The sequence below is a fragment of the Pipistrellus kuhlii genome, unplaced genomic scaffold (assembly GCF_014108245.1).
Source record: "Pipistrellus kuhlii isolate mPipKuh1 unplaced genomic scaffold, mPipKuh1.p scaffold_m20_p_4, whole genome shotgun sequence".
In the NCBI taxonomy this organism is placed as follows: domain Eukaryota; kingdom Metazoa; phylum Chordata; class Mammalia; order Chiroptera; family Vespertilionidae; genus Pipistrellus; species Pipistrellus kuhlii.
Window position 1 is genome coordinate 88,957,175 of NW_023425540.1, and position 26,740 is coordinate 88,983,914.

The 26,740-nt window shown below is 44.6% G+C and overlaps 1 protein-coding gene across 4 annotated transcripts; it reads right to left on the bottom strand.

The window, feature by feature from the left end:
- Positions 1-779: 779 nt before the first annotated feature.
- DNAJA3 (DnaJ heat shock protein family (Hsp40) member A3) lies at positions 780-26,564 on the bottom strand. Of its 4 annotated transcripts, XM_036410255.2 has the most exons (12): positions 26,324-26,563; positions 20,666-20,799; positions 15,798-15,881; positions 14,597-14,797; positions 13,462-13,614; positions 10,423-10,570; positions 9,303-9,367; positions 7,298-7,426; positions 6,688-6,803; positions 5,877-5,974; positions 2,583-2,695; positions 780-1,968 (listed from the first exon to the last, which is right to left on the bottom strand). In XM_036410255.2, exons 1-11 carry the CDS (start codon positions 26,532-26,534, stop codon positions 2,595-2,597), a joined length of 1,440 nt encoding a protein of 479 aa, XP_036266148.1. In that variant the 5' UTR covers positions 26,535-26,563; the 3' UTR covers positions 780-1,968; positions 2,583-2,594. The 4 variants fall into 4 exon arrangements, 2 of the variants coding, with proteins under 2 accessions (XP_036266148.1, XP_036266149.1); XM_036410256.2 differs by lacking the exon at positions 2,583-2,695; XR_006739696.1 differs by lacking the exons at positions 2,583-2,695; positions 6,688-6,803 and having other exon boundaries at positions 26,324-26,564.
- Positions 26,565-26,740: the final 176 nt, after the last annotated feature.

A 26,740-nucleotide genomic window follows, 5' to 3' on the forward strand; every position in this document is an offset into this window, starting at 1 on the left:
ACTAAGCTGGCAGGAGATGCTCCGCCTGGCTTCCTGCTGCTGTACCTGGGTCTAGGATCATGAAGGGACCCATGCTGAGAGTCCACAGCAGACACTCAATAAAATCTGCTTGAATGAGTGACAAGTATCTAACACTGGCAGGAGTCACCGCTAAGCTCCTTTCTTGCCCATCAGGCCTTTCCCATCCTTTTCACCCAGCCCAGCGAGTGCTCCAGAGCCCAGGGGCTGGTGAGAGAGATGTGCTCGGGACCCACTCCAGCTGTGCCAGCACTGGAGCTTTTGTGAGACATTCTCTGCTGGGAGCCCAGACTAGTCAAACTACAATGAGCAAAAGTTCTCTCTCTCTCTCTCTCTCTCTCTCTCTCTCTCACACACACACACACACACACACACACACACACACACACACACAGTTATTCCTCTAAACATAATGGGGGAGAACTAAATCTAGCAATGGAGACATATATAGGAGGCTATACTGCACATCTCTCATGGCACAAAAGAAGCTACCCACCAAATCCTAGAACATTCATTCAAATCAGTTGTTCCATGACAAGCTCCCTGCTCTGGGACCTGGGCTTGAGAGGATTAGTACTTGTCAAAGCACACCCACCCATCGCTGTGAGCGTGCTCATAGGCAGGCATGACTGCGGATGAGGAAGGCCAGCAGGAGCGTGGTGCAGCCTGTTCTGCAGAGAACACCATATAAGCCCCTGCTAACCCCCCACAGAAAGCTGCTTGAACTCTTTCCAAAAAAAAAAAAAAAAGTAACCACAATGTAGGTTTTAAATATCTTTTTGCAGTAGATAATCTTTTACATTGATAAAGAATCATTTTACATTCGTAGATCAGACACTAAAAGATGCTTTATTTTAGTAAATTACAAAGGAAAACTATTCAGAAGTGTTCTCCATTAGCCTGTCTTACCACAACGGGAGGGTCTGGAAACGGGATCTACACATCCTAGAAGCTGAGGTTGAGAGAACGATTTTGCTCTGGCTGGATGGTGGAGAGCCTTCACTTGCTTAGACTATGCTTTCCTTTGCTGAACAAACATTTATATAGGAAAAGACAATGATTCTTAGCATTAAATAATTTAAACACACTTCTGCAAACAGATGTCAACAGTGTAGTGGTGAGACCAAGCTGTAGCGGGCAGTGGGGGTAAGGCTCTAAGGAGGCCATTAGCTAGGCTGTGGCCAAGGATGGCTGTGGTCCAGCAGAAGGGCAAGCTCCACTCACACCTGGCTTCAAACAACAGAACTCAACAGTCATGGGCAAGAGGCCACCCCGGTGGGGTGGGAGGGAGGACTATCCATCCTGATAAAGACCAAGCCCACGTCAGCAGCAGTACCTCCAGGGACCCTGTGTGTGTGAGAACCCAGGATCCAAGGCCCTCGCCTTCCAGCTGCTTGGTACCCTTGGGAATTAAATTCCAAGAAGAGCAAGGGATATGTCTACTGAGGGATAGATGACACTGAGGGGGCTTGCAGGGCCCTAGTTCCTGGAAAAGACAACCTCATTCCAGAACCTCCCGGAGGTTTGATGAGAGAGAAATTAATCACTTCACAACTTGGTGCAGCTCCAGGCTTCATTTTTAAGCTATAAGCATAGCCTTTAATTCTTTACTAAGATTTCCACCACATTTTATTCCAAATTAGAGTTTTGGCTCTGCAAGAAGTATCCAGATGTCTTACTCTGTCTGAGCCAGAAGAGGCTGAGTTACACGCATGGAACAAGAACTTCTGCCAGTCCTTAGGCATGCCATGCCTCACTGCCCAGGGCTGTCCACCGTGACCATTCTGTGGAGAGGCGTGTTGTCACATGATTTTGCTGTTGCCAAGGCGGTCCAGAGGGCCCCTGCTGGCAGGGCTCGGTGCTGCAGTTCTGGAATCCTCCTGCCTCCAAGGTGCCCAGGCCATGAAGAGGAGCTGCGGCTCCCAGCCTAGTTTCCAGTGGACCGTTTTCCTGAGCCAAGACACAAACGGTTACAGTTTACTGGCATTGCAAGAACAGCAAACTCCTGTGGGTGAGCTTCTATCATCCCTGGGACGGAGCTATGCCAGGAGCCGCAGTCTTCAGGAACCCACACAAGTATAAAGTTGGTCCCAAGAACCCAGTTACCAAGCACAACTCCTGGCAGCCCTGGAGGTTACTTGGTGCCCTACATCCCCAGGCAGAACAGGCGCTGTGAAACAGGCAGGGAGTTGGGGAGATCTGAGTTCTAAGCCTGGCTCTGCTATGGCTCACCCTCTGTGACTGTGGGCAACATGATTCCCACCACTGTGGGATGCAGCCCCCTAGGAGCTGGTGGAGGGAGGGCTGAGAGGCAGCCCCCAGTGCAGCCTCTCCCTATGGTCTGCCTCTGCCCTGCACTGCCACTGACTCTGCCATATTACCTAATGCAGGTGTCTCTGTGGGCCAAGAAGCTTGGCTCCAAGGGGGGCTAGATACACCGTGCCTGAGCCTGGTACCTCTTCCAACTCTGGGGGCAAAGGGGGCTGAAATTGGTTAAAGTATGGGAAAACAGGGATTAGTTAACAGAGGAAAACAAAGGGGAGAAACCTCAAGGGTTTTCCTACCTCGGCTAGGTATCAGGAGGTAAACATTTTCTTAAGTTTGGAAAGGAATCCCTCCTTGTCCCCAGCCTCAGGCCTAGCCTTGCCTCCTGCGGAGCTATCCATGGTGCTGCCACCTGGGCACAAACAGCAGAAAAAACTGGGGTCAAGGGCGCACACCACCAGGCGTCCCATCCCCACCTACCCCCGCCTGGTCACCCAAGAGCTCAACAATCAGGAAGCCACCAAGAGGAGAGGGGGCAGCTCCCAGGTTGGAAGGCTGTCTTGCCTTTCAGATGATGAAGCAAACAGGCACTTTATTGTATCCCAACTGCTACCCGAGTCACTGGCCCAAAGGAAAGAAATAAAAAACAGCCAGACAATCACCAGATATCTCCATCTTAACAACTGTAACAAAAATATAGCCCAGCACCAGATGCCTTCCTGGCCAGGCCACAAAGTTTCAACATTAGCTCATTTAATCCTTAGGGATAACCTTATCGGTAAGTTTCAAAAGGAAAACACACACACACACACACACAAAATAAAAAATAAAATAAATGGGTCACAGAGAGATTAGATGTTTGCCTAAGATCACAAAGTAAATGGAAGTTCAAACCCAAGCTGTCGAACTCCAAACCTAGGTCTTAACTACCATGCTACCAACTAAGAAAGTGAGGATCAATCCAAGACCAACCGACCAGCTTTCATACCCTCACATGCACGTGACTGTGGGATACTCAGGGAAGGACTCACTGCCTTTCAGAGCCCCAGGACATATGTACTTCTTGTCTGTAACGACAGCAGTGGAGGACCCTGTATGTTACTGGGCACGATCTCTCCATCTGGGACATCTAACCCTAAATGCTCCAGAAAAAGGGAGGTTGCTCCCTGTTTCTTTAGGGCCCAAGCTGAGATTAGTGGGACTAACTCTACTATACAAATGCATCATTTTAAAGATCTGCCAACCATTAGGTAGGGAGGGCAAAGTTTTGTTATGAGTTAGATTATAGACCTGTACTCAACATTTTATGGTTTTTTTTTTAATTATTGTTTTACAGAGAGGAAGGGAGAAGGATAGAGTTCAAAACATCGATGAGAGAGAAACATCGATCAGCTGCCTCCTGTATACCCCCTACTGGGGATGTGCCCACAACCAAGGTACATGCCCTTGACCAGAACCGAACCTGGGACCCCTCAGACCACAGGCCAGTGTATCTACTGAGCCAAACTGGTGAGGGCCAATTCTGAGGTTCTTAAATACCATTTATGTCTTGGCCAGATAGCTCATTTGATAAAAGAATTGTCCTGATAGGCCAAGGTTTGGGTTATGGGTTATGGGTTTTTTAATAAAAAAATCAACCAGCCAGGGCAATATAAATCTTAAAGGGAGAACTGGTGAAGTACTGCATCAAACACACAAGAAGCTCCCAATAAATTCTGGATGAATAAGACAAGAGGGAGTTAGCTATTAGGACAAGGAAGCATAAAAATCGGGAGGGTTCTAAGAACACTCAAAAGCTGACTATATAATCAACTCTCATTTTAAATTATCAGAAAGGGGTTTTAAAAAGCAACAACAGGCCCAACCAGTGTGATACAGTAGTTGAGCATCAAACTATAAACCAGGAGATCTCCATTCAATTTCCAGTCAGGGCACATGCCAGGGTTGTGAGCTCGATCCCCACTAGGGGGTATGCAGGAGGCATTCGATCAATGATTCTCATCATTGATGTTTCTCTCTCTTTCCCTCTACCTCTTCTCTGAAATCAATAAAAACATAATTTAAAAAAGGCAACAACTGGTGACTACTAATACCCAGCATTCTAATAACAGTGCACAAGGCCCATGTGCTTGTGCAGGGCTCAGCTCAAGAGACCCCAAGTTCTAGGTGGGTGCAGAGAGGAAGAGGACAGGCAAGAACTGTCAGCAGAATAAATCTCACATGCTGTGTGATTGTGGTAACATTTGGGATTCAAAAAGGAGAGGCTGGAAGTGTACATTAAAGCTACATGGAATAACTATTCCCACTATTTCCACTTCTTTTTTGTTCAAGGGTATAACGATAAAACAGGGGGAAGTATACATATGTACCACACCATTGAAAACAGTATCTCATCCATGCTTGGCCAGGCCACAGGATGTGTGGTCGCTACTTTTTCACAGAGGACATGGTCTCCTGGACTCAACAGGAGTTCGGCAAAGTCCATGCAAAGGCTGCTCCTGCTGGGGCACCCCTCCTTGCTGGGTGGAGTGGGAAGTGAATCCAAGACGAAGCCCTCTACTTCACTAGGAAATCCTCCTCTTGCCCCCATCACCTGCTCTGAATGACCATATACTGATCTAATACTATTCAAGTTCTGAAAACACAAGCGGCCAGGCAGAAACAAAATGATGCAACAAGGAGGAAACATGTTTACAGCTGAAGCCAATTACATTCTCAGTACATCCTGTCCTGACCGAGCAATCGTCCAACCAACAGAGAACCAGCATCTCCACAATACAGCAACCCCCTCCCATGGGAAAAGGGCTGTGGCCATGGTTTCCCGTCACCAGAGCATCTGCCTGAACATATTTTGGTGCCAAATATCACTAATATTTAACTATACCCTGTAGACCAAGCGTGACATTTGAGCTCAGGATAAATAAGGCACCTGTTCGTTGCCCGAGGAATTCAAAGTTAGGCCTGCTGGGAATAGGCAGATTTGGAGCCAGGTGACGATGGTTTTTATTGATGTGGAAGATGTTTTTATCAGATACTCTGCAATCTTGGTGAAACATTCTGGGTCAGGAATGCATAAAGCCTTCCATCCCTCTTCTTCTTCTTCTTTTTTTTTTTTTTTAATATATTTTTATTGATTTTTTACAGAGAGGAAGGAAGAGAGATAGAGAGCTAGAAACGTTGATGAGAGAGGAACACCAACCAGCTGCCTCTTTTGCCCCTGACCGGAATCGAACCTGGGACCCTTCAGTCCGCACATCAATGCTCTACCACTGAGCCAAACCGGTTTCAGCTCCATCCCTCTTCTTAAGCTGTTAAAAGGAGCTCTAGTGTGGTGAGGTGCCCAAGGTCACAAGGCAAGTGGCAGAACCAAGGATAGAACTCCGAAGAGCAGCTCTCTGAGACACATGGCTGCGACCTGGCAGGAAGCCATCCAGGACTAACACAGAGGAAGGAGTAGCTGTGCTCTGGAGCAGTTACCCTTGGCTGTCCTGAACCTTCAGCTCCCTTTCTTCTGTGCGCTCTGGAGGCTCCATGAAGATCCCCAAATGGAAACAACATGCTTCAAAGGGACTGAGGATGCCCGTCCACCTTACCGGTGCTGGTGTTGGTGATGCCATTCACTGTCCCCTCCACATCAGTCTCATCCTCAGCATAGCTCAGGATCAGGTTGTGTTGCCGGCTTGTCAATCTCCTGTGGAGCAAGTACAGTCAGTGTCAAGTGTTTCCTCTGGGCAGCTCTTTGAAGGACGAGGCCTAGGCCAGTGTTAGGAAACCTGGGACCCCCAACCTAGACAGAGCATACAGCCTGACCTGAAGAACCACATCCTCAGAGCTTCTGGAAAAAATCTCCTAAAATACTCTAAGTGTTTCAAACAACTGCCACTATGGCTGTGCTAAATAGTTTCTGGGGTGGGCCGAGGAGCTTTTATAAACATGTGGGGGGGGGGGGGAATTAAAAGGAGTGTTGGCAACCTAGTTCTCCCAAAGAGAGTTGGGCTGCCTGTTCTGGATGCCCAAGCATTCTGCTTGGATCTTTCTTCCAGAGGATGTGGGTACCCTGTGCCATGACCTGGTTATACATCTGTTTCTCCCACCAGAATGTGACCACCCTGAGAGCAATAATAAAAGCAACAGCAGCAATAGCTAAGCATTCCCTATGTATTATTTATTTAATTCTCCAACTCAAGGAAATCGACCTTTTTCATTATGTCCACTTTGCAGATGGAAAATCTGGGCAGGACACACTGACTGAAAGAAGTAGCCTGCCCAAGCCCCAGCACCGTGGTGGTGCTAAACCACCTCACTGTCTCACTCAGCATAGGGCCTGGCACTCAGGTGGCCTTGCTCGATGGTGAAAGTGAGCAGGGATCCCACAGGCCTTGCTGTGGCTAAGTGGGCGCTTACTTTGGAACTCGTATCTTGATGTGAATGTAGTGATCTCCGTAGCCATAACTGTTAATCCGAGGGATGCCTTTCCCACTCATCCGAATCTTCTGATCTGTCTGGACACCAGGGGGGATCTATAAAGAAAAGAAGCCTGTGGTTTTCCTCGTTCCAGTTGCCCACTTGGGTTTCTAGACAGAGCCCACCACCACCAACATGAGAACTGGCTAAGCTGGGGTCCACCATGAGCAGAGCCAGTAACAAGAATATAGGGACAGGTGTTTGGGGAGGTGAGTCGAGGGAGGGCGCCCAGAGAGCCCAACCTCAAGAGGCAAAGCCAACACAGGAGGGTACCACTGAAGCTGCTCCCTGGCTTAGCAAAGGAGGAAATGGGACTTAAGAATCGCTGTCCCTGGTGATGACACCATCAAGGCCCAGAGTTTGTGATTCAAACTCAAGGAATAGCCAGCTACTCCTCCTGTCTTCCCCAAATGTCATTTCCCCTGAATCCTTGACATGTTGGTTGTTTATAGGTTCTAGCCACTTGTCAGCCATTTTCCATTTCAAGGGAAAAGAAAAAAGAAAGGAAGCAATGAAGCAGGAGGGTGGTGAAGACAATTTTGCCTCTTACCGTCACATTGATTGTCTCGTACAGGCCCTGGGCTCTGGCTGTGCCCCCAAGAAGAGCCTGAGCTATGGAAATAAAGAGGTCAGAGTGGATGTCTGCGCCGTCCCTCCGGAACACGGGGCTTTTCTCCACCTAGGGTCAAACACAAGGGACAGGCATTATACACAGGAACTGGACATCAGCCTGTGTCAGCAGCCTGAGCTCAGGGCCGGTGACATGCCTCTACACTTGGAGTGCGGCATGAGGAGGAGAGCACACTCACAAAGTGAAGCACTATGCCAGGTTACACCTCAGGTCCATTTCTATACTGTAATGCAAGAGTGCCTAGATTTCCTCAGGCTCAGATCAAGCCATTCAAGTATGAACAAAAGTAAAACTGGCTTATTGAACATTTAAAAAATCTTACTTTACTAGAAAGTAAAAAGGGCCAAAACTGGTTTGGCTCAATGGAAAGAGCATCGGCTTGGAGACTGAAAGGTCCCGGGTTCGATTCCGGTCAAGGGCATGTATCTTGGTTGCGGGCATATCCCCAGTAGGGGGTGTGCAAGAGGCAGCTGATCGATGACTCTCTCTCATCGATGTTTCTAACTCTCTATCTCTCTCCCTTCCTCTCTGTACAAAATCAATAAAATATATATATATTTTTTTTTAAAAAGTAAAAAGGAACACAGACTAATGAATCTACAAAGGCAAAAATAGTTTTCCAAATGGTCACTTGCACAAATTACCTTTAAGACAGACTGTCAACACTAGAATTATTTTGATTTTGTAAGTACTGGGTTTTTTTGTGTATTTTAAATTTAAAATATTTTTATTGACTTCAGAGAGGAAGGGAGAGGGAAAGAAACAAACATCAATGATGAGAAAATCACTAATTAGCTAGCTGCCTCCTGTACACCCCCTACTGGGGATTGAGTCCATAACCCGGGCATGTACCCTGACCACAAATTGAACCATGGCCTTCTGGTTCAGAGGTCATGAACTGAGCAACACCGGTCAGACTACCAAACTTTTCTTATCTACTGGCTTCCAGCTTGCTGTCTTTGTCTTTCTCAGTCTAGAACATTCACCCTTTTGATTAGTTTTGTCTGTTTTAAATCATGAAATATTTCACATGTATATATTGTAGTATAAAGTACAAAGTAAATACAATATATACTACTACAAATAAGATGTTATAAATGCAGGTGAAGTCTCCATGCTTCCTCCTCACCTCTCCAGAGTTAACTACATTGCTGAACTTAGTATTTATCATTCCTACAAGCATCTTTTAACTTTTACTACATACTTGTGTGTCGTTATTATATTACATCATCAAGTGCTTTAAAAGGTTATATAATTAACTTCCTTACACCCTCTTGCAACCTTTCTTTCCCTCCTCTTTGTAACTGAGAAGTCTTGTTACACATGTGGTCCAGTTTCTTCCTTCTGACTGCTCTTCAGCTGTCTGCAACCACAGAGCAGTTCACCCCTCATTCTATTCTCCAAGGACAGAGGGTTGTTGTCAGCGTCTTGCTACAATGAATGAGGCATTACACACATCTTGTGCTTCTGCCTGCTGCACCTGTGTGGGCTTTTCTCAGGTATGTAGCTAGTGGAATTGCCAGTAGAAGTCATTTTCTCCTATAAGATTTCCCTTTTCTCAGAAAACCAGGTTTTCCCTTGTATATACAGAGTGGGTATATACAAGGGCAAACCTGTATATACTTTGAGACTTACCGTCCCTTCCAACAATTTGATACATAAGTAAAAAACACAAGATGTTTTCTGTATTTTTATGTTTGTTTCCAACTAATAAATATCTTAAAGCAACTCTATTCTCTCCACACCTAGCACAAAAGATTGATGACAACATATTTAATAACCCCACCCAAGTGGCCACTGTTCTCCTTGGAAACTCAGTTGGCAGAACGTAACCCATGAAGCTCCACCTTTCCATGAGAAGCCTTGGCCGCACTTTCTCCACAACAGTAAGGCCCAACAGAGGCTGTGCAATCAGAGCACCTACCCTGAACGTGATGAAAATTTCTCTTTTTCCTACAGGCATCCTCACAGTCTGGCCATCCTCAACTCCTGCGAGTGAGAACAAAAGTTCAAAAAAAGAATGATTATTTGGAGATCTCCCATGGCATTTTCCACTCAAGATTCAAGCCACTGGAAGCCTTCCTCATTCCTGTTTCTCGTTAATGAGAACACCAGTTATTAAATATGGCAACAAGTACAACTTTTCAACATTGCACTCTATAATAACTCATAACCAAACACAGGCACCTTCCATTTATTAACTGAAGCTTGCTGAACACATGCCTCTTACCAGGGCCACGTAGTACCTCAAGGAGTGTCTAGGCCAGTAGCAGAGATGAGTATTAATCAAATAACAACTCTAAAATGAGTTATTTCAAATAAAGCCATGTTCTCAGAAGGAAAGTGTCACAGCTCCAGACTAATGTAATCTAAGGAACAGGAAGGGTTCCAGGTGGCTTCCCTGGGGGAAGCCCAAAAGAACAGAGTTAACTGCTGAAAAGATGATGGACAGCAAGTTTCAGACACAAGGAACAGCAATATGAAAGGCTGTTCTAGAAGGCATTATGTCTTGTTCAAGGAGCTGGAGGGAAGTTGGGAAGACTGTAGGGCAGGGAACAAGGGGAAGGCTCATAAGAGGGAGGCTAGAGGCCAGCACAGGCCAAGAGAAGAAGCCTTTTCTTTGCTCCCGAGTCACCGCAGGATCTTCGACAGGCTGAGTGGCATGATCAGACTGTCCTGTGCAAAGAGTACCCGGGAATAAGAGCCGACTGGGGAGAGCAGTCTCAAGCTGCCCCTGCCTCCGGAGGGATGGTGGTGCAGACTGGGCTAGCAATGGGGACACTGCTGGCCTGTGGAGTAAAGACGGAGATGAAGGAGCTCCTTAACATGCACGGGGAAGAGTCAACATGTCAGGTCCCTTCTCCCCCAAGTGACATGTAAGTGTAGATTTTAAGGCTAACTAGAGCAGAGAAAGATGCAAGGAGACCCTAATTCTTCTTCCAGCCCAGGGCTCTAGGGCCTTAACACTAGCTTTTACTGGAGAAAATCACAAGGAGACGACGTTTCAGCTCTCAGTCCTGTGTGTGGAGGAGCCCAGAACTCACCTGCAGGCACAGGGATAACCACTTTCTTCTTCTGCTTGGCCTCTCCTGCTCCTCTGCATATAACACACGGAGTTGTGATGATGGTGCCTCGGCCACCACATCTCCGACACGTGGAGCGCATCACAAAAGGGCCTGTATTTATGGTTTCCTGATAAAAAGGAGCAGAAAAGTGAAACCCTTAAGTACACAGGTGAACTATGACAGCCAAGGCTTTTGGACCACAAGATGTACAATATAAATGTTTCATTCAAGACTTTTGTTCTACTCTGGCCAGGTAGCTCAGCTGGTTGTACTGTGGTGCCCAAATGTTAAGGTTGCAGGTTCGATCCTATCAGGGCACATACAAGAAACAACAATGAATGTATAAATAAATAAGTGGAACAAATCAATGTGTTTTATTCTCTCTCTAAAAAGAAACCCACAACAACTCATGTTCTGTATGTCTACGCACTAAAACATACTGCCTGAGAACACAGAAGCAGGTGCACAGGCTCAAACTTTTAATCTGACCTCTAACCTTCTAGAACAAATTGACTTCTTTCTGAATTCAAAATCACTAAGTTCCCAAAATACCTAGGAACTGAGCAAATGTGTTTTATTTTCTTTGTTTATCATAGGCGCCATGCAGGAATTTGTGCGAGGGTGGGGACAGGTCAGAAACAACCATGGGAGAAGGGAGCCGGCCCTAGGAGGGAGCCAGCCCTCCTGGGAAAGGGGCTGCATCTGCTGCCACCCTGTCATCATGGCAGGCAGCCCCCGGGGAAGGGAGAGGACAGAGCGAGACAAACCCTTGTGTGGAGGGCTGACTTTCAGTTTGCAGGGAGGGAGCTGCTCTGCTATGTATGAAACCCTAACCCAGAAGCAGGTCTCTACAAATGGTGTAGCACCAGGGGCCGATGGGGACCGGCCGGGGGGGGGGGGGGGGGGGGGGGGGGGGGCTGCGGGAGGTTGGCAGTGTGCATCATGGCGACAGTCACTTAGGCTTTATAGATAGATAGATAGATAGATAGATAGATAGATTTACTTATCTTGAGCAAATACATTTTAAAAAGAATATTTCTCCTCTAATTACAAAAGTGAAAGCTGGGAAAACAGAAAAATAAAGAATAGAATGACAACTAAATGCAATCCCCTGTCTGGTCACTGACCTTGCTATTTTGTCTACTCCCTAATGGCCATACAGGGAGAACTGGGCTGACTTTACCAACCTCTCCCACCCCAGGCTCCTGTCCTACTGTCCCCACCCCCTAGCATGGGTACCTGGCAGCAATGAGGTAGCAGCTCCTCTTAGAGGCACTGGTGCTCCTCAGGCTCCTCCTCCCGGAATGTCTTTTCCCTATTTCCCCTAGAGAATCCCCCAATCCTTCAGGAGCCGCCCCAGCTCCTCCCAGAGTTAGAGAAGACTTAGAAGGTGTGGTCACTATCAGCTCCTCACTTGCATCTTTTTAAAATACATTTTATTGAGTTTTTAGAGAGAGGAAGGGAAAGGGATAGAGAGGTAGAACATTGATGAGAGAGAAACATCGATCAGCTGCCTCCTGCACACCTACTGGAGATATGCCTGCAACCAAGGTACATGTCCTTGACTGGAACCTTACCTGGGACCCTTGAGTCCGCAGGCTGACGCTGTATCCAACTGAAACAAACCAGTTAGGGCCTCACTTGCATTTTAATTAACCTAACAGCTTTCAAATTTTAAAAATTTTTTGGGCATTTTATTTATTTATTTATTTATTGTTTAAAGTATTACATATAGTAGTACATATATATTCCCCCCCCCCACCTTTGACCTTCCCCCAGCCTCCCCTACCCCGAATTTTTTTTTTTATTACCAAAAACATGTGTATCAAATATACTGTTGTGCAAATCAAAGGACACAAGACATATAAAGAAAAAAGTTATGCCCTAGCTGGTTTGGCTCAATCGGCCTATGGACTGAAGGGTCCCAGGTTAGATTCTGGTCAAGGGCACATGCCCAGGTTGTGGGCTCGATCCCCAGTGTGGGGGGTGCAGAAGGTAGCCAATCAATGATTTTTCTCTCATCATTGATGTTTCTCTCTCTCTCCCCCTCTCCTTCCTCTCTAAAATAAAAGTTTAAAATAAATAAGTACATAAGAAAAAAGTTTTGCCCTGGATGGTATATTTAAGTGTTTAGAGTGTCAGCTCGTGTACCAGAAGGTCACGGCTTTGATTCCCGGTCAAGAGCATTTAACTGGGTTGCAGATTTGATACTATTCTATAAACTTGAATTACCTCAACAAATTACAAAAAGCAAAGTGTCCCCCAACAACCTCAACTTAGATTCAAATTATCAAAATATCAGTTTGGCTGGCATGGCCCAGTGGTTAAGCGTGGATCTATGAACCAGGAGGTTATGGTTCAATTCCCAGTCAGGACACATATCCGGGTTGCAGGCTCAATCCTCTGGGGATTAGGGGGACAGGAGGCATGTTTCTATCTCTCCCTCTCCCTTCTTCTCTGAAACCAATAAAAATATGGTGGTGTTTTTTTTTAATTACCAAAATATCCCAAAGCATATTTTTAGAGAAAGAAGATAAGTTTGTTTTTTTTTTGCTCTGTCTGTATTACTGACCAAGACAGAGCATGCTTGGAAAAATACAAAAGGTTCTAGATAAAACAGTCCCATGTAGTTATGAATTCTCAAAGCCCTAGGTACTGCTCAAAAAAATATTCACAGTGCCGAAACCGTTTTGGCTCAGTGGTAGAGCGTCGGTCTGTGGACTGAAGGGTCCCAGGTTCGATTCCGGGCAGGGGCATGTACATTGGTTGCGGACACATCCCTGGTGGAGGGTGTGCAGGAAGCAGCTGGTCGAAGTTTCTCTCTCATTGACGTTTCTAGCTCTCTCTCTCTCTCTCCCTTCCTCTCTGTAAAATATCAATAAAATATACATTTTAAAAAATATTCACAGAAACAGAGAGAAAAGGAATGGTGGGGAGTATGGATGGGCATGAGGTAGGAGTCCCGAGTAGCTGGGAGGTGGGGGGTGGCAGGAGGGGGCAGCTCTAATTTGCTCTTACCATGCCGGAGCCACCGCAGTAGTGGCAATGCTGCACCTTGGTGCCAGGCTCATTCCCCTTGCCATTGCACCGCTCACAGGTATCCGTGATGTTCACAGTGATCTCCTTGTTGACACCCTTGGCAGCTTGATTGAAGGTCAAATCCATGATAAACTAGAGAAATCAAGGGATGGCCTGTCATCTTTCTTAAAATAGGGGAGGGTCCTAGCCAGCAGTTTGCAGTTACTTTACTTTTAAAGATTTTATTTTTTTAAAGAACAAAAATTGAAAGAAAGGTACAGAAATTTCCCACATACACCCTGCCCCCACCGTGTACAATTTCTCCCATCATCATCACTCACCAGAGTGGTACATTGTTTAATCGAGGATAACCCTACACTGACACATAAATACCCAAAGCCCACAGTTTACATTAGGGTTCACTCTTGGTGTTGTACATTACTAGTATATGGATCTAGACAAATGCATAATGACAAGCATATACAGCATATCATTACAGATCAAAGAGAGTATTTTCACTGCCCTAAAATCCTCTGTCCTCTCCCTATTCATCTCTTCCCTCTCTAGTTACCTAACTTTGCCACTGCTCTACTTATCTGTACTTAGCAAAGTAAGAATAGATGGGACTTAACTGTTTATGGCCTACTCCTTAGGATTTTTAAGAGGTAATGTTTGTTTTAAGTAAAAATGCATTTTTTAACAAATTGTTCACAAATAATACTTGTATACAGTTCTTACAGAGTTCAAATAATTCACAATCATAACTTAAGTCATAAATATTCTCCCTTTCTCTTCAACTGTGAGAATGTCTTATTAGAACATAAATATGGAAGTAGGACTGGGAATGTCTTCCTATTAGATTGAGCTCTCCTGGATAAAATATACCCTAATAATGGACTCTAAGAGCCTTAGGTGCTGCCTGGTTAAGCAACAGTAATACTCAAGTCAAAATAGATGTACAACATAGTACATTACCTATATGATTTTTCAAATTTTGAAATTATTTCCAATCAAAATGGCTGCCGCCAGACCATAACATTTAAGCTGCTTTGCCTTTTCTTTGAGAAACAGAAATTGATGAAATCTGTTTACACTTAACAGCTAAAATTTGAATGGTTCTTCAAAATGAGCTTACCTCCTGAGGCTGACTGAATACACTCTGGAAATCTCCAAAGGAAGATGATGAGAATTCCCCAAAGATCTTCCTGAAGAGCTCCTCTGGGTCGACAGTGGGGCCTCCTTTCCAGTAGCTCTGCCCAGAGCCACCAGCCCCAGGATCAAAGCCAGTGGAGCCGTAGGCGTCATATTGCTTCCTCTTCATTTCGTCACTCAGCACCTTCCACCAGAGGCACAGCAGTTAGGTGTTCCCAGGTCTTCAGAGACCCAGGGACAGACACCAAGTACAGACAATGACACTATCAACAATAAACGTTCTGAGTCTGACAATACTATAGTTATGAGAAAGAATGTTCTTATTCTTAGAAAATATTGAAATATTTGGGAATGAAGAGATACAAAGTCTGTGACTTACTCTCAAAAGGTTGGGGGGGCCAATGTACATACACAAAGAGCAGATATATCCTATATATTCTGATAGCCTATATATTCTGAACTCTTTTGGCATGGTCAGAATCTGGGAAGAAGGCCCACTCTTATTTATTTACTTATTTAATCCTCACCTATGGGTTATTTTTTTCATTGCTCTTCAGAGAAAGTAGAAGGGGGGAGAGAAACTTCAATGTGAAAGAGACACATCGAGTGGTTACCTCCCCCATGTGCCCCGACTAGGCCTGGGGATTGAACCTACAACCCAGGTATGTGCCTTTGACTAGAAATTAAATCTGAGACCCTTCAGAGCTCAGGACAACACTCTAACCACTTAGCAACAATGGCCAGGGCAAGAAGTCCACAATTAAATAACTCCGAAATTGTTCAGTAGTTTCACGTATGTTCTTGTCCCGGATTACATTTTAAATTCCTCTAGGGCAGTGGTGGTCTTCTACTTTTACAGGACCCACCATTCCCTCCAGAAAGCAATGCCCTAAGTAGGAAAGGGACGATCAAATAGGTGCATAATTAATCCAGCAAGGTGTTCCCAGACCCAGCTACAAGTCCAAGCTTTGTTAATATAGAATGGACCTTGTTTTTGGTTGAGATTCCAAGTTAGATCTAGCGTGAGACCTGGGAATCTCTTTTTTCTTTAACAAGATGAGCTGGTGCAGGGACGAAGCCTTCATACTGGAACTTAGGACACATTAGGTTGCTCTGTGCAGCACACTCTGAAGCATACATACAGCTAAATTACAGTGACTGCGCACACCAATGGTTCAAGTTACCTCATAGGCTTCTGCCAGCTGGGAAAACTTCTCCTTGGCTTTGGGATCATCCTTATTTGTGTCTGGGTGATATTTCTTGGCAAGCTAAGGGAGGAAATGGTAAATTCCTGTGAATACAAAATGATTACTAAAACTGAATCCCAAATACCTGTCACAACTTCGTCTCCATAGTAGTTGCCTCTCTAAAACTTTACAAATAGCAATAATACAAGATTTAAGACAACAAAATAAACTATGTCTTCAAATCTGAGATATGTATACATTTTCAACTACAACAAACCTCTACCAAAAATAACTAATTATTTAGAACTTGAACATTTTTGTGAAAGATACAGAATAGTTTATCTGGTACACTTTCATCTATGTCAAAAAGAGAGGAAAACGACTGGATGAATAGATTTTTGGAAGAACATACAATTAAACTGGTAACACTGCTACAGGAGGAATATGGATGAATAGAAAAGAAGACTTCAATGTTTACTACGTACCTTGTACTTTTTGAATTCTGAATAAGAGGAATATATTCAAAACATACATTTAAATATTAAAAACAAAACCAAGTCTTGTCTTTGGTCTTAGCAGCAGAAGCAAGATGACGAAGGGGACGTCATCATTCCGCAAGCACCACAACAAGACGCACACACAGTGTCACCACAGTGCTCGACGCCTCCACCTGTAGAAGTCCACCTGCGGCAAGTGTGGCTATCCCGCCATGCAAGAGCAAGTATACTGGATGCCAAGGCTAAATGATGAAACACTACCAGAACTGGTCACATGAGGCACCTAAAAACTGTGTACCTTAGCTTCAGGCACATATTACAGTGTGGCCTTGGATCTGCGTTCTATCTCACCAAGCTTCTTACCATTAGGATTTATCAAGAACTGAGTCCAGCCTGGCCAGGTATGGCTCAGTGACTGAGTGTCGACCTATGAGCCAAGAGGTCACTAGTTTGATTCCTGGTCAAGGCACATACCCAGGTTGGGGGCTCAATCCTCAGTGGGGGATGTACAGGAGGCAGCAGATCAACTATTCTCTCTCATCGTTAATGTCTCTCTCTCTCTCTCTCTCTCTCTCTCCCCCCCCCCCCTTCTCCCTTGCTCTCTGAAATCATTAAAAATGTTTTTAAAAATTATCTGAGCCCTAGCCAGTTTGGTTCAATAGACGTGAGTGTTGGCCTGTGGCGAAGGGTCCCGGATTCGATTCCGGTCAGGGGCACGTGCCCAGGCTGCAGCTCAGTTCCCAGTGGGGTTCATGCAGGCGACAGCCAAATGGTGCTTCTCTCATCATTGATGTTTCCATCTGTCTCTTCCTCTCCCTTCCTCTCTGAAATCAATAGAAATATATTAAAAAAAAAAAAAAAAAAAAAAAGATGAGTCCAGTAATTGCTCTATAAAAACATCTTTAAAAACTTCCAGTTTTGCCGAGACCGGTTTGGCTCAATGGATAGAGCGTCGGCTTAGGGATTGAAGGGTCCCGGGTTCGATTCCGGTCAAGGGCATGTACCTTGGTTGCGGGCATATCCTCAGTAGGGGGTGTGCAAGAGGCAGCTGATCGATATATATCTCTCTCATCGATGTTTCTAGCTCTCTATCTCTCTCCCTTCCTCTCTGTACAAAATCAATAAAATATATTTTTTAAAAAAAGATAACTCAGAAAAATGAGCAAAGGGTATGAATAATATTTATAACAAATGGCTGGTAATCACATGAAAAGATGATTAACGTCATTAGCCATCACGAAAAAGCAAATCAAAAACCACACTGAGACACCACTTCACACCCACAAGGGTGGCTAGCATAAAAAAGATAGTGTTGGCCAAGATGTGGAGAAATTGGAAGCCTTATACACTGCTGGTGGGAATGTAAAATGGTGCAGCTACTTTGGAAAATAGTCTAATAGTTCCTTAAAAGGTTAAATACCAAGTTATCATTTGACCCAGGAATTCTATTCATTTGTCTATACCAGTAGTCAGCAAACTCATTAGTCAACAGAGCCAAATATCAACACTACAATTGAAATTTCTTTTGAGAGCCAATTTTTTTAAACTTAAACTTCTTCTAATGCCACTTCTTCAAAATAGACTTGCCCAGGCCGTGGTATTTTGTGGAAGAGCCACACTCAAGGGGCCAAAGAGCTGCATGCGGCTCGAGAGCCGCAGTTTGCCAACCACGGGTCTACACTAATAAAAGGGCAATATGCAAATTAGACTGGGAGAACTTCCGGCGTTCTTTCATTCTTTGGGACAAAGCCATGGTGGCCCAAGGCAGAGGCGGTTAGATATAATCAGGCCAGCAGGGGAGGGCAGTTGGGGGCGAGCAGGCTGGTGGTGAGGGGCAGTTGAGGGTGAGCAGGCTGGCATGGGGGACAGTTGGGGGCAAGCAGAGGAGGGGGAGAGGGGAGGTTTGGGAGTAAGCAGGCCGGCAGGTGAGTGGTTAGGAGCCAGCGGTCCCAGATTGTAAGAGGGATGTCCAACTAAATCGGCAGTTGGACATCCCATAAGGGGTTCCAGACTGAAAAGGGTATAGACCAGGCTGAAGGATATGGAGACAGACAGACACAGACACACACAGACACACACACACACACACACACACACACACACACCCATGCATGAATTTCATGCACCGGGCCACTAATATATGTATAAGTATATATATCCAAGAGTAATGAAAACATAGGTCTACACAAAAATTATACATGGATATTCACAGTACCACTACTCCTAACAGCAAAAAAGTGGGAACAATCCAAATATCCATCAACTGATGAATGGACAAATAAATGTAGCATATCCATGTAATGAAATATTATTTGACCATTAAAAGGAATGAAGTAGTCCAACCAGCGTGGCACAGTAACTGTGCACTGATCTATGAACCAAGAGATCACGGTTCTATTCCCAGTGAGAGCACATGCCTGAGGTGCAGGCTTGATCCCTAGTGTGGGGTATGCAGGAGACAGCCAATCGATGATTCTCTCTCATCATTGATGTTTCTCTCTCTCCCTCTCTGAAATAAAAAAAAAAAAAAATTTTTTTTAAAGGAATAAAGTAACAACATGGATGAACCTTGAAAATATGCTAAAGTGAAAGAAGACAGCCATTAAAGGCTATATGTTGAAGGATTTCATTTCTATGAAATGTCTGGACCAGGCAAATACATAGAGATAGAAAGTTTAGCAACTGCAAAGAGAGGAGAAAGAATGGGGTCTAAGTGCTAATGGTATGGGGTTTCTTTTTAAGTTGTTGAAAATGTTCTAAAATTGATTGTGATGATGATTATACAATTCTAAATATATTAAAATCCAGTGTACTAGACACTTTAAAAAAATTAAGAGGAGGAAGTAGCAATCCAAGCCATAACCTGTTAGGTCTGTCTTGATCAGTACTTGGTTCACATATATTGGCCTTGGAAAGTTTTTGCTCACCCACAAAAAATTGTTTTTTCAATTTAAACAATCTTGTAGTAAATTTTTCATAAAGATAATTTATTTTTGTATTCAGTTTGTATTTTATTTAATTTAAAGATCTCTTCTTTATTCTGATATTGTGGCTTTCCTACTTTTATGGTGTTTAGATGCTCTTTCTCTTACCAACAATATTAATAGACTGTAGTTGTTATTTTTTAACATCAGTATTAGAAAAAATACAAAAGTTGGTACTCCTACACTGGTGTCCCCATTTTTATTTTTATTTAAAATTTTTATCAGAGCAAAAACCTGGGAATCACTGGTCTAAATACCACACATGCCACTTTACAAATACATTCAAGGATCTGATGATGGAAATTTCACACTTTCTGAGTTAAGAGAAGAAATAATTCTAAGTCCATAAACTTTTATCTGAATGCAAAAAATGACTACCTAAAACTTAAAACTAGCATGCCTACTACAGAATAAATTTAAGTACAAAACCAGCTACTTAAAAATAAAGAAAAAACAACCAGCTATGGCCAGGCCAGCATGACTCGGTGGCTGTGTCAACCTATGAACCAGGAGGTAACAGCTCGATGCCCGAGTTGTGGGCTTGATTCCCAGAGTGGGGCATGCAAGAGGCAGCTGATCGATGATTGACTCTCATCATTGATGTTTCTCTCTCCCCTCTCTTCTTCTCTGAAATCAATAAAAATATATATTTTTTAAAAACCACACAGCTGTGAAAAAATTTTTTTTTTTTCTTTTTAAAAATCTATTTTTATTGATTTCAGAGAGAAAGGAAGAGGACGAAATAGAAACATCAATAATGGGTAAGAATCATTGATCGACTGCCTCCTGCATATCCCCTACTGAGGATCAAGCACACAGCCTGGGCATGTACCCTGCCCGGGAATCAAGCCATGAATGACCTCCTTGTTCATAGATCTACACTCAACCACTGAACCACACCAGTCAGGTTAGCAATGCATCTACTTAACAAGCATCTACCATGGCTGAGGCCCAGAGCTGGAGACCAAGAAATGATCAGAATGTGGCCCTTCCCTTGGGATCACTCAGACCCAGCCAGCAGGGACTCAGTGGACAGCTCATGGGTAAGGAGACGAGGCCTGAGCTCAGTGTTCTTGGGGTGGGGAGGTGGAGGTGGTGTATTGGAAAGCTGTAAATGGGGAAATGCTAGATGTGGTGGCCAGTTAGTGACTGTGGGGTGAAAAAAATATTTTTGATCTCTTTTCTGAAGCATTAATGGGTACAGTATCATGCACTAAAAAACACAGTTCAACAAAGCCCATCTTTATCATATCATTCTATACTATCAGCAACCTGTGTTCTATTCATATGGGCAAATACACATGGCACTAATCAGTATCAAACTAATCAATAACATTCCTTCTATCATACAATCTTGTCTCTAAAATCTGGCTTTCATACAGACCTGGTAATAGGCTTTCTTGATCTCTTTCTGGCTGGCATTTCGGGGCACTCCTAATATCTGGTAATAATCCTCTTTGGCCAGAGGGGTACTCGTGTGGAAAGAGGCAGTACAAACAAAAGGGTAACTTTTTACTCCTAAAAAAGAAAAAAGAAAAGAAAATCACTTGGGAATATGCTCAACAAAAGGAAATTGTGAGTAAACTACCCAGGTTATACCTGTGAAGTAACAAATAGATCACAACTTTAGAGCCTGTTTTTCACTGCACTTCAAAAATGGCTAAGGTGCCTGGCTGCTGTGGCTCAATGGTTAAGTGTTAATCTATGAACCAGGAGGTCACAGTTCAATTTCAGTCAGGGCACATGCCCAGGGTTGTGGGCTTGATCCCCAGTGTGGGGCGTACAGGAGGCAGCCAATCAATGATTCTCTCTCATCACTGATGCTTCTCTCTCTCCCTCTCTCTCTCTCTCTCCCTCTCTCCCTCTCTCTCACTCTCCCCCACTTCCTCTCTGAAATAAATTTATATATATATATATATATATATATATATATATATATATATATATATGGCTAAGGCCAGCACAGCTGATGTAGCTCAGTGGTTGAGCATCGATCTATGAACCAGAAGGTCATGGTTAGATTCCTGATCAGGGCACATGCCAGGGTTGCGGGCTCAATCCCCACTGTGGGGCGTACAGAAGGCAGACGATCAATGATTCTCTCTCATAATTGATGTTTCTTTCTCTCTCTTTTTCTCCCTTCCTCTCTGAAATCAAAAATATATTTTTTAAATGGCTAAGGTCACTGTATACAAAGAATATAACACTGGGTGGGGCTGATCCTGCTGGATTAAACTACCAATGCAGCTCATTAAACCATAAAACAAACTGTATCCTAGATGGAAGCTGCACGGGGAGATGATTAAAAAGGGAGTTAACCCCCATTACACTGATTGAGAACCCCCACATGCCAGGTATTTTCATAGACTTCATCTCAAGTAATGCTTAATAACTCCTCAGGTTCTTTCCCTCTACCAAGCAACCTTGGATATGCTCACAGGATAGGGTGGTGCCAGAGTGTGGTCCCAGAAACAGCAGCATCAGCCTATTACAAATGCACATTTTCAGGGCCCCTCCCCGCCGCTATCCTAAATCAGAAATTCTGAAGGTGGCTCCCAGCAGGCTGTGTTCTACAAGCCCTCCAGGTGATGATCCTGAGAATGCTCACGTTTGGGAACCACTGTGATAATTAAACAGTTCTCAGTAGCCTTTAGAATCATACATCTCTCAGAGAATCTAATAAAAGCATTGACTTCCTCCCCTAAAAATAATACATGTATAGGCACACAAGACTAAGAAGCCCTGTGCCAGAACCTCTGTTTACCACAGGAAGACAACCTGAAAGGAATCAAAGCAAAGGCAGGTGGCCATATGCCCTGCCTCTTTTCAGGCCTCTTGCATCAGCAGTGAGGTGGAAAGGCCAACACACACATCTACTCAGCTGCCCTTTGTGCATGAAGCAGAACACTAACATTGCTGTCACAGAGTGAAGCCTCCTCTTCCCCAACCCATTCTGTGACAACTGGAAGAAAGGAGGGGGGTGTTAAGGCAGAAGGAATAAGAGGGTCAAAAATGAGGATCATGAGGCAGCTACACGTTTTTAAGTCAAACGTTAGTCTGGAGAGGATAAGCTTCTGTATTCACAATTTATTCATTCAGCAAATGCTCACTGAGCCCCTACCAAGCACTAGGCTTCACACTGGGGATATGACAGCAAGCCATTCAAAGGCACTGCCCTCCTGGAGCTTACATTTACTCAAGATCTTAACACTGGCCAAGGCTGTTTGGCTCAGTGGTAGAGCGTCGGTCTGTGAACTGAAAGGTCCCAGGTTCGATTCCGGGCAGGGGCATGTACCTTGGTTGCGGGCACATCCCCGGTAGGGGGTGTGCAGGAGGCAGCTGGTCAATGTTTCTCTCTCATCGATGTTTCTAGCTCTCTATCTCTCTCCCTTCCTCTCTGTAAAAAATCAATAAAATATATATATTTTTTAAAATAGATATATATTTAATATATATATATATATTATATATATATATAATTTTTAAAAAATCTTAACACTGTATTAGGCACTGAGGATATAAGATGAGTAAAAGAGTCAAATCAATGCCTCCAAGTTCAGCAGTCCCACAGGGGAGTCTGGAAGGCAGTGTGAATATATATTAGAACAAGGACAGGCAGAGTGAGAAATACACGAAACAGTCACCTAACCAAGGTTTCTCAACCTCCCACAATGGAGGACGGGATCAGTTTCAGCAGGGGACGGAAGCAGGAGCTGTCCTTTTGCTGGTCAAAACCATTTTGAGCCCCACCTGCAAATCCCTGTTGACGTTCTAACCTCCAGCACCTCAGGAGACTATATTTGGTGATAGGATCTTTGAAACAATCCTGACAAAACACTGACCTTGGGCTTGTAGCTTCCAGAACTAGGAAAAAAAGGAAAGTTAAGTTTCTGTTGTTTAAACCACCCAGTTTATAGTACTTTGTTATGGTGACCTTAGCAAACTAATATACCTAATTTATATTTATAGGATGTTTAGTAGCACTACTGGCCAACTAGTTACCAGTAGCATCACCTACCCCTTCTCCCACCCCCTGGTTGGCAGCTAAAAATGACATTACCAAACATCCCTTGGAGGGTAAAAATCACCCACTGGCAACCCAATCTAAGAGGTTCAAGTAAGGTCTTTTAAGGCTCCTGCTGTTAAACTGTAGACTAAGGAGGGGTTTATATCCACCCAGATTTACCCTGGTCGTCCTGGCATTATCTGCAACAGCATCCCCTTTGACTTTCAAAAGTGCCCTGTTTGGTGACTAAATCATATGATCTCCTTTGGTTTAGAGGGAGTGGTTCACTCCTGAACACTCAGGAACTGCAGGTACTAGACTGGAAACGTGTATGCATGTGAGGCTCCAGCCTCTGTATGGTGTTTGTAGTGATGGCGGGGATGATAGATAGAGGTGGGGTGAGTAGAAATGATGATGATTAATGGGGCCTAGAAATAAACAGAAGGGCCTCTAAGCTATGCTGAGAGTCTAGATTTTATACTGAGGGCAATAGGAAGCCACTGCAAGTGTTTAGGGAAGCGATCAGGTTTGCATGAGGAAGGGCTCTCAAAAACAAAACAAGGAGGACTGGGACACTGCTTAAAATTAACCTGAGCATAAAAGACAACCAGGATGCTGAGCATATGGAGAAAGGAGGCAAGATAAGCGATAGCCTAGACTCGGTTAGTTGGAGCACTGTCCTGTACACCAAAAGGTGTGAGATTTCTGACCAGGGCACGTACTGGCTAGCTGCTAAATAATTGCCTTCTTTCTGTGCCTGGGAGAAAAATCAAGTGTTTCTATGTCACCTCATTGTATTACTTGATCTGAGGTGAAATCGCAGACCAGTATTTGGGAGCTAAGTTGATTGCTTTAATGTGGTATCAGAATGCACTCTGAAGGATGCCACCTCTTACCTGATACAAAACATACCTATTTTGGGCTGTGGGCTCTCTTGGGATACTGGTAAAAGGACGGCTGACTGCAGTTCCTTAGTAATGGCTGCATGTAAGGCTCAGCACTTAATACTTCTCTGTCTCTCACACACTCACACACACGCACACAGACACACATATACACACACAATTATCAAAAATGCACTCCAGTCGAGCCAGTGTGGCTCAGTGGTTGAGCATCAACCTATGACCTCCCCGTCAGGGCATAAGCCCAGTATTGCAGGCTGGATCCCCAGTAGGGGGTGTGCAGGAGGCAGCTGATGGCCGATTCTCTCTCATCACTGATTTTTCTCCCTCTTCCTTCTTCTCTCTGAAATCAATAAAAACATATTTTTTAAAAATGCTCCCCAACTTGTACAAATGTAATAAGAACAATTTGTTGTTGTTGTTAATCCTTACCCGAGGATATTTTCCCATTGATTTTTTTAGAGAGTGGAAGAAGAGAGAGAAAGACAGAGAGAAACACATTGATTGGTTGTCTCCTGCACGCACCCGGGCCCAAGAGGAGCCTGCGACCAAAGTACGTGCCCTTGACCAGAATCAAACCCAGAACCCTTCGGTCTGCAGACTGATGCTCTATCCACGGAGCCAAACCGGCTAGGGTTGTAAATATGAACAAATTTAGCTAGACATAAGAAAATGTTAGCAAAATATAAAAATGACTACTTTTACTCATCCTGAGAAATACAGAATGACATCACTCCAAAAATCCTGAGGAATCTTGGGCAGACTACTGCTCCATTTATGAGACAATACAGATGGCAAGAACAAAATTATAAAATGGGTAACTTGACCAAAATCACAGCCAACCCTTGTATCCCCAATACTTAGAATAGAGGCTATGGCATAAGACAGACTCTCAGTACATACCTGCAAATGAATAAATTTTCAGGTAAGGAAAGAGACTCAAAGGGATTAAATTCATACACACACACACACACACACACACACGAGAGGTAAGTGTGCTCACTGTATGAAGTAATCACAATTACTAATAGTTGAATGACAGCATTAACAAAACTGGAACCCAACAGCAGATTATCTTGTCAGGGCCCTTTAACCACCATTGTAAGGTTACAGATAGCTTAAATGTCATTTACACAATTCCAGGGCACAGAAACAACTAGCACAATGCAGGCACATTCAGGTTCAATTATTCCTTCCTTCTCTCCCAAAAACGCAAGTCATCCAACACACATGAAAAACTATCATGGCTAAGCACCTAAAGCCTTAATAAATATTAATTCACTATTACCCAAGGCTATTAAGTAAGCAGCAGGCTTTGAATCAAGGTTTTACCACTTTTTAGCTTTGACATTCTGCAAGTTGTTTAACATCCAAGCCTAAATTTTGTTTTGTTTTGTTTTTAATCTACAAAATGTAAATAACAAGTGTGTATCACATGGAAATGTTCATGCTTGGTGCATAGTAAGTGCTCAATAAACGTTTGAATTTTTTTTTTTTAAATACAGTTACCAACTTAAGGACTTCTAAAAGAGACTGTTCAGTGTTAACCTTCAACTTATACCATGTGGTGGAAAGCGTAGAAACTATGAAAGTACAGTTCTGGGCTTGGGACAACTTTTCTTAATCTAACTTTATGACCTTGGGCAAGTCAGTTCCTCTGCTAGAATTTCAATTTCCCATTCTTTAAGACAGGGATGACAGTAATTCCCACCTTGCAGGGTGCTGTTCCTGTGAAGTAAGACGAGGTACGAAGTGCCTGCCTAGCACTAGAGGAGATGTTCACCGAAGGGCAGGGACCTCCTCCCTTCCGCTACAGGCTAGAAGGTGCAGGGAGAGAAAGGAACGGGGACAGGGCGCAGCGGCAGGCAGGAAAGAGGCCTCTAAAATGTTGACACTGAGGTGAAGGTTCACGGCCTACGGGACGTTTCACCCTCGCCGCCGGGAGCTCCCGGCAGCAAATCTCGTTCACCGAGTAGTCACTCGGGCCTCCTGCTTGCCCGTCCCCCCCCAAGCAATTCCACATACGCATCAGTTTATCACCCTTCACCCCGCTACTCCTGTAACTGGAGCGAAGTGAGAGTCACTCCCTTCCAGGCGTTGGAGCCCCTGCTCGGGCGCCGGAGCCTGCCCTCACCTGTGAGACTGACACCGGGTCTCAATGTCAGCAGCGCCCCTTGGCCGCGAGTTCCCAGGGAAGGAGCGAAAGCAGCAACGCTCAGCTTGCGGCCCAGCGACGCCCCCACTACGCCCGCCCTGGGCGGCCGGGCCCCTGTCCCCGCTGCAGCCGGCGGCCGCGGGGTTCCCACAGCCACCAGCAACCAGCGTGTGGAGCACCGCGCCGCCATCTTGGCCCGGGGACACTACGCCTGCGCCACCCGGCTCTAGGAGGGCCTCACGTGGACAACTCGCGCATGCGCTGCGCCGGCGTACCCAGGAGCGAGAGGAGGCGCGACCTACTGCAACGCGCACGTAGAGCCGTATCTAATGCGTCTTCTTGGTAGCCAAAGCTGAAATGAGATTTGCTCTGAAGACTATTACCAGACATAGTTGC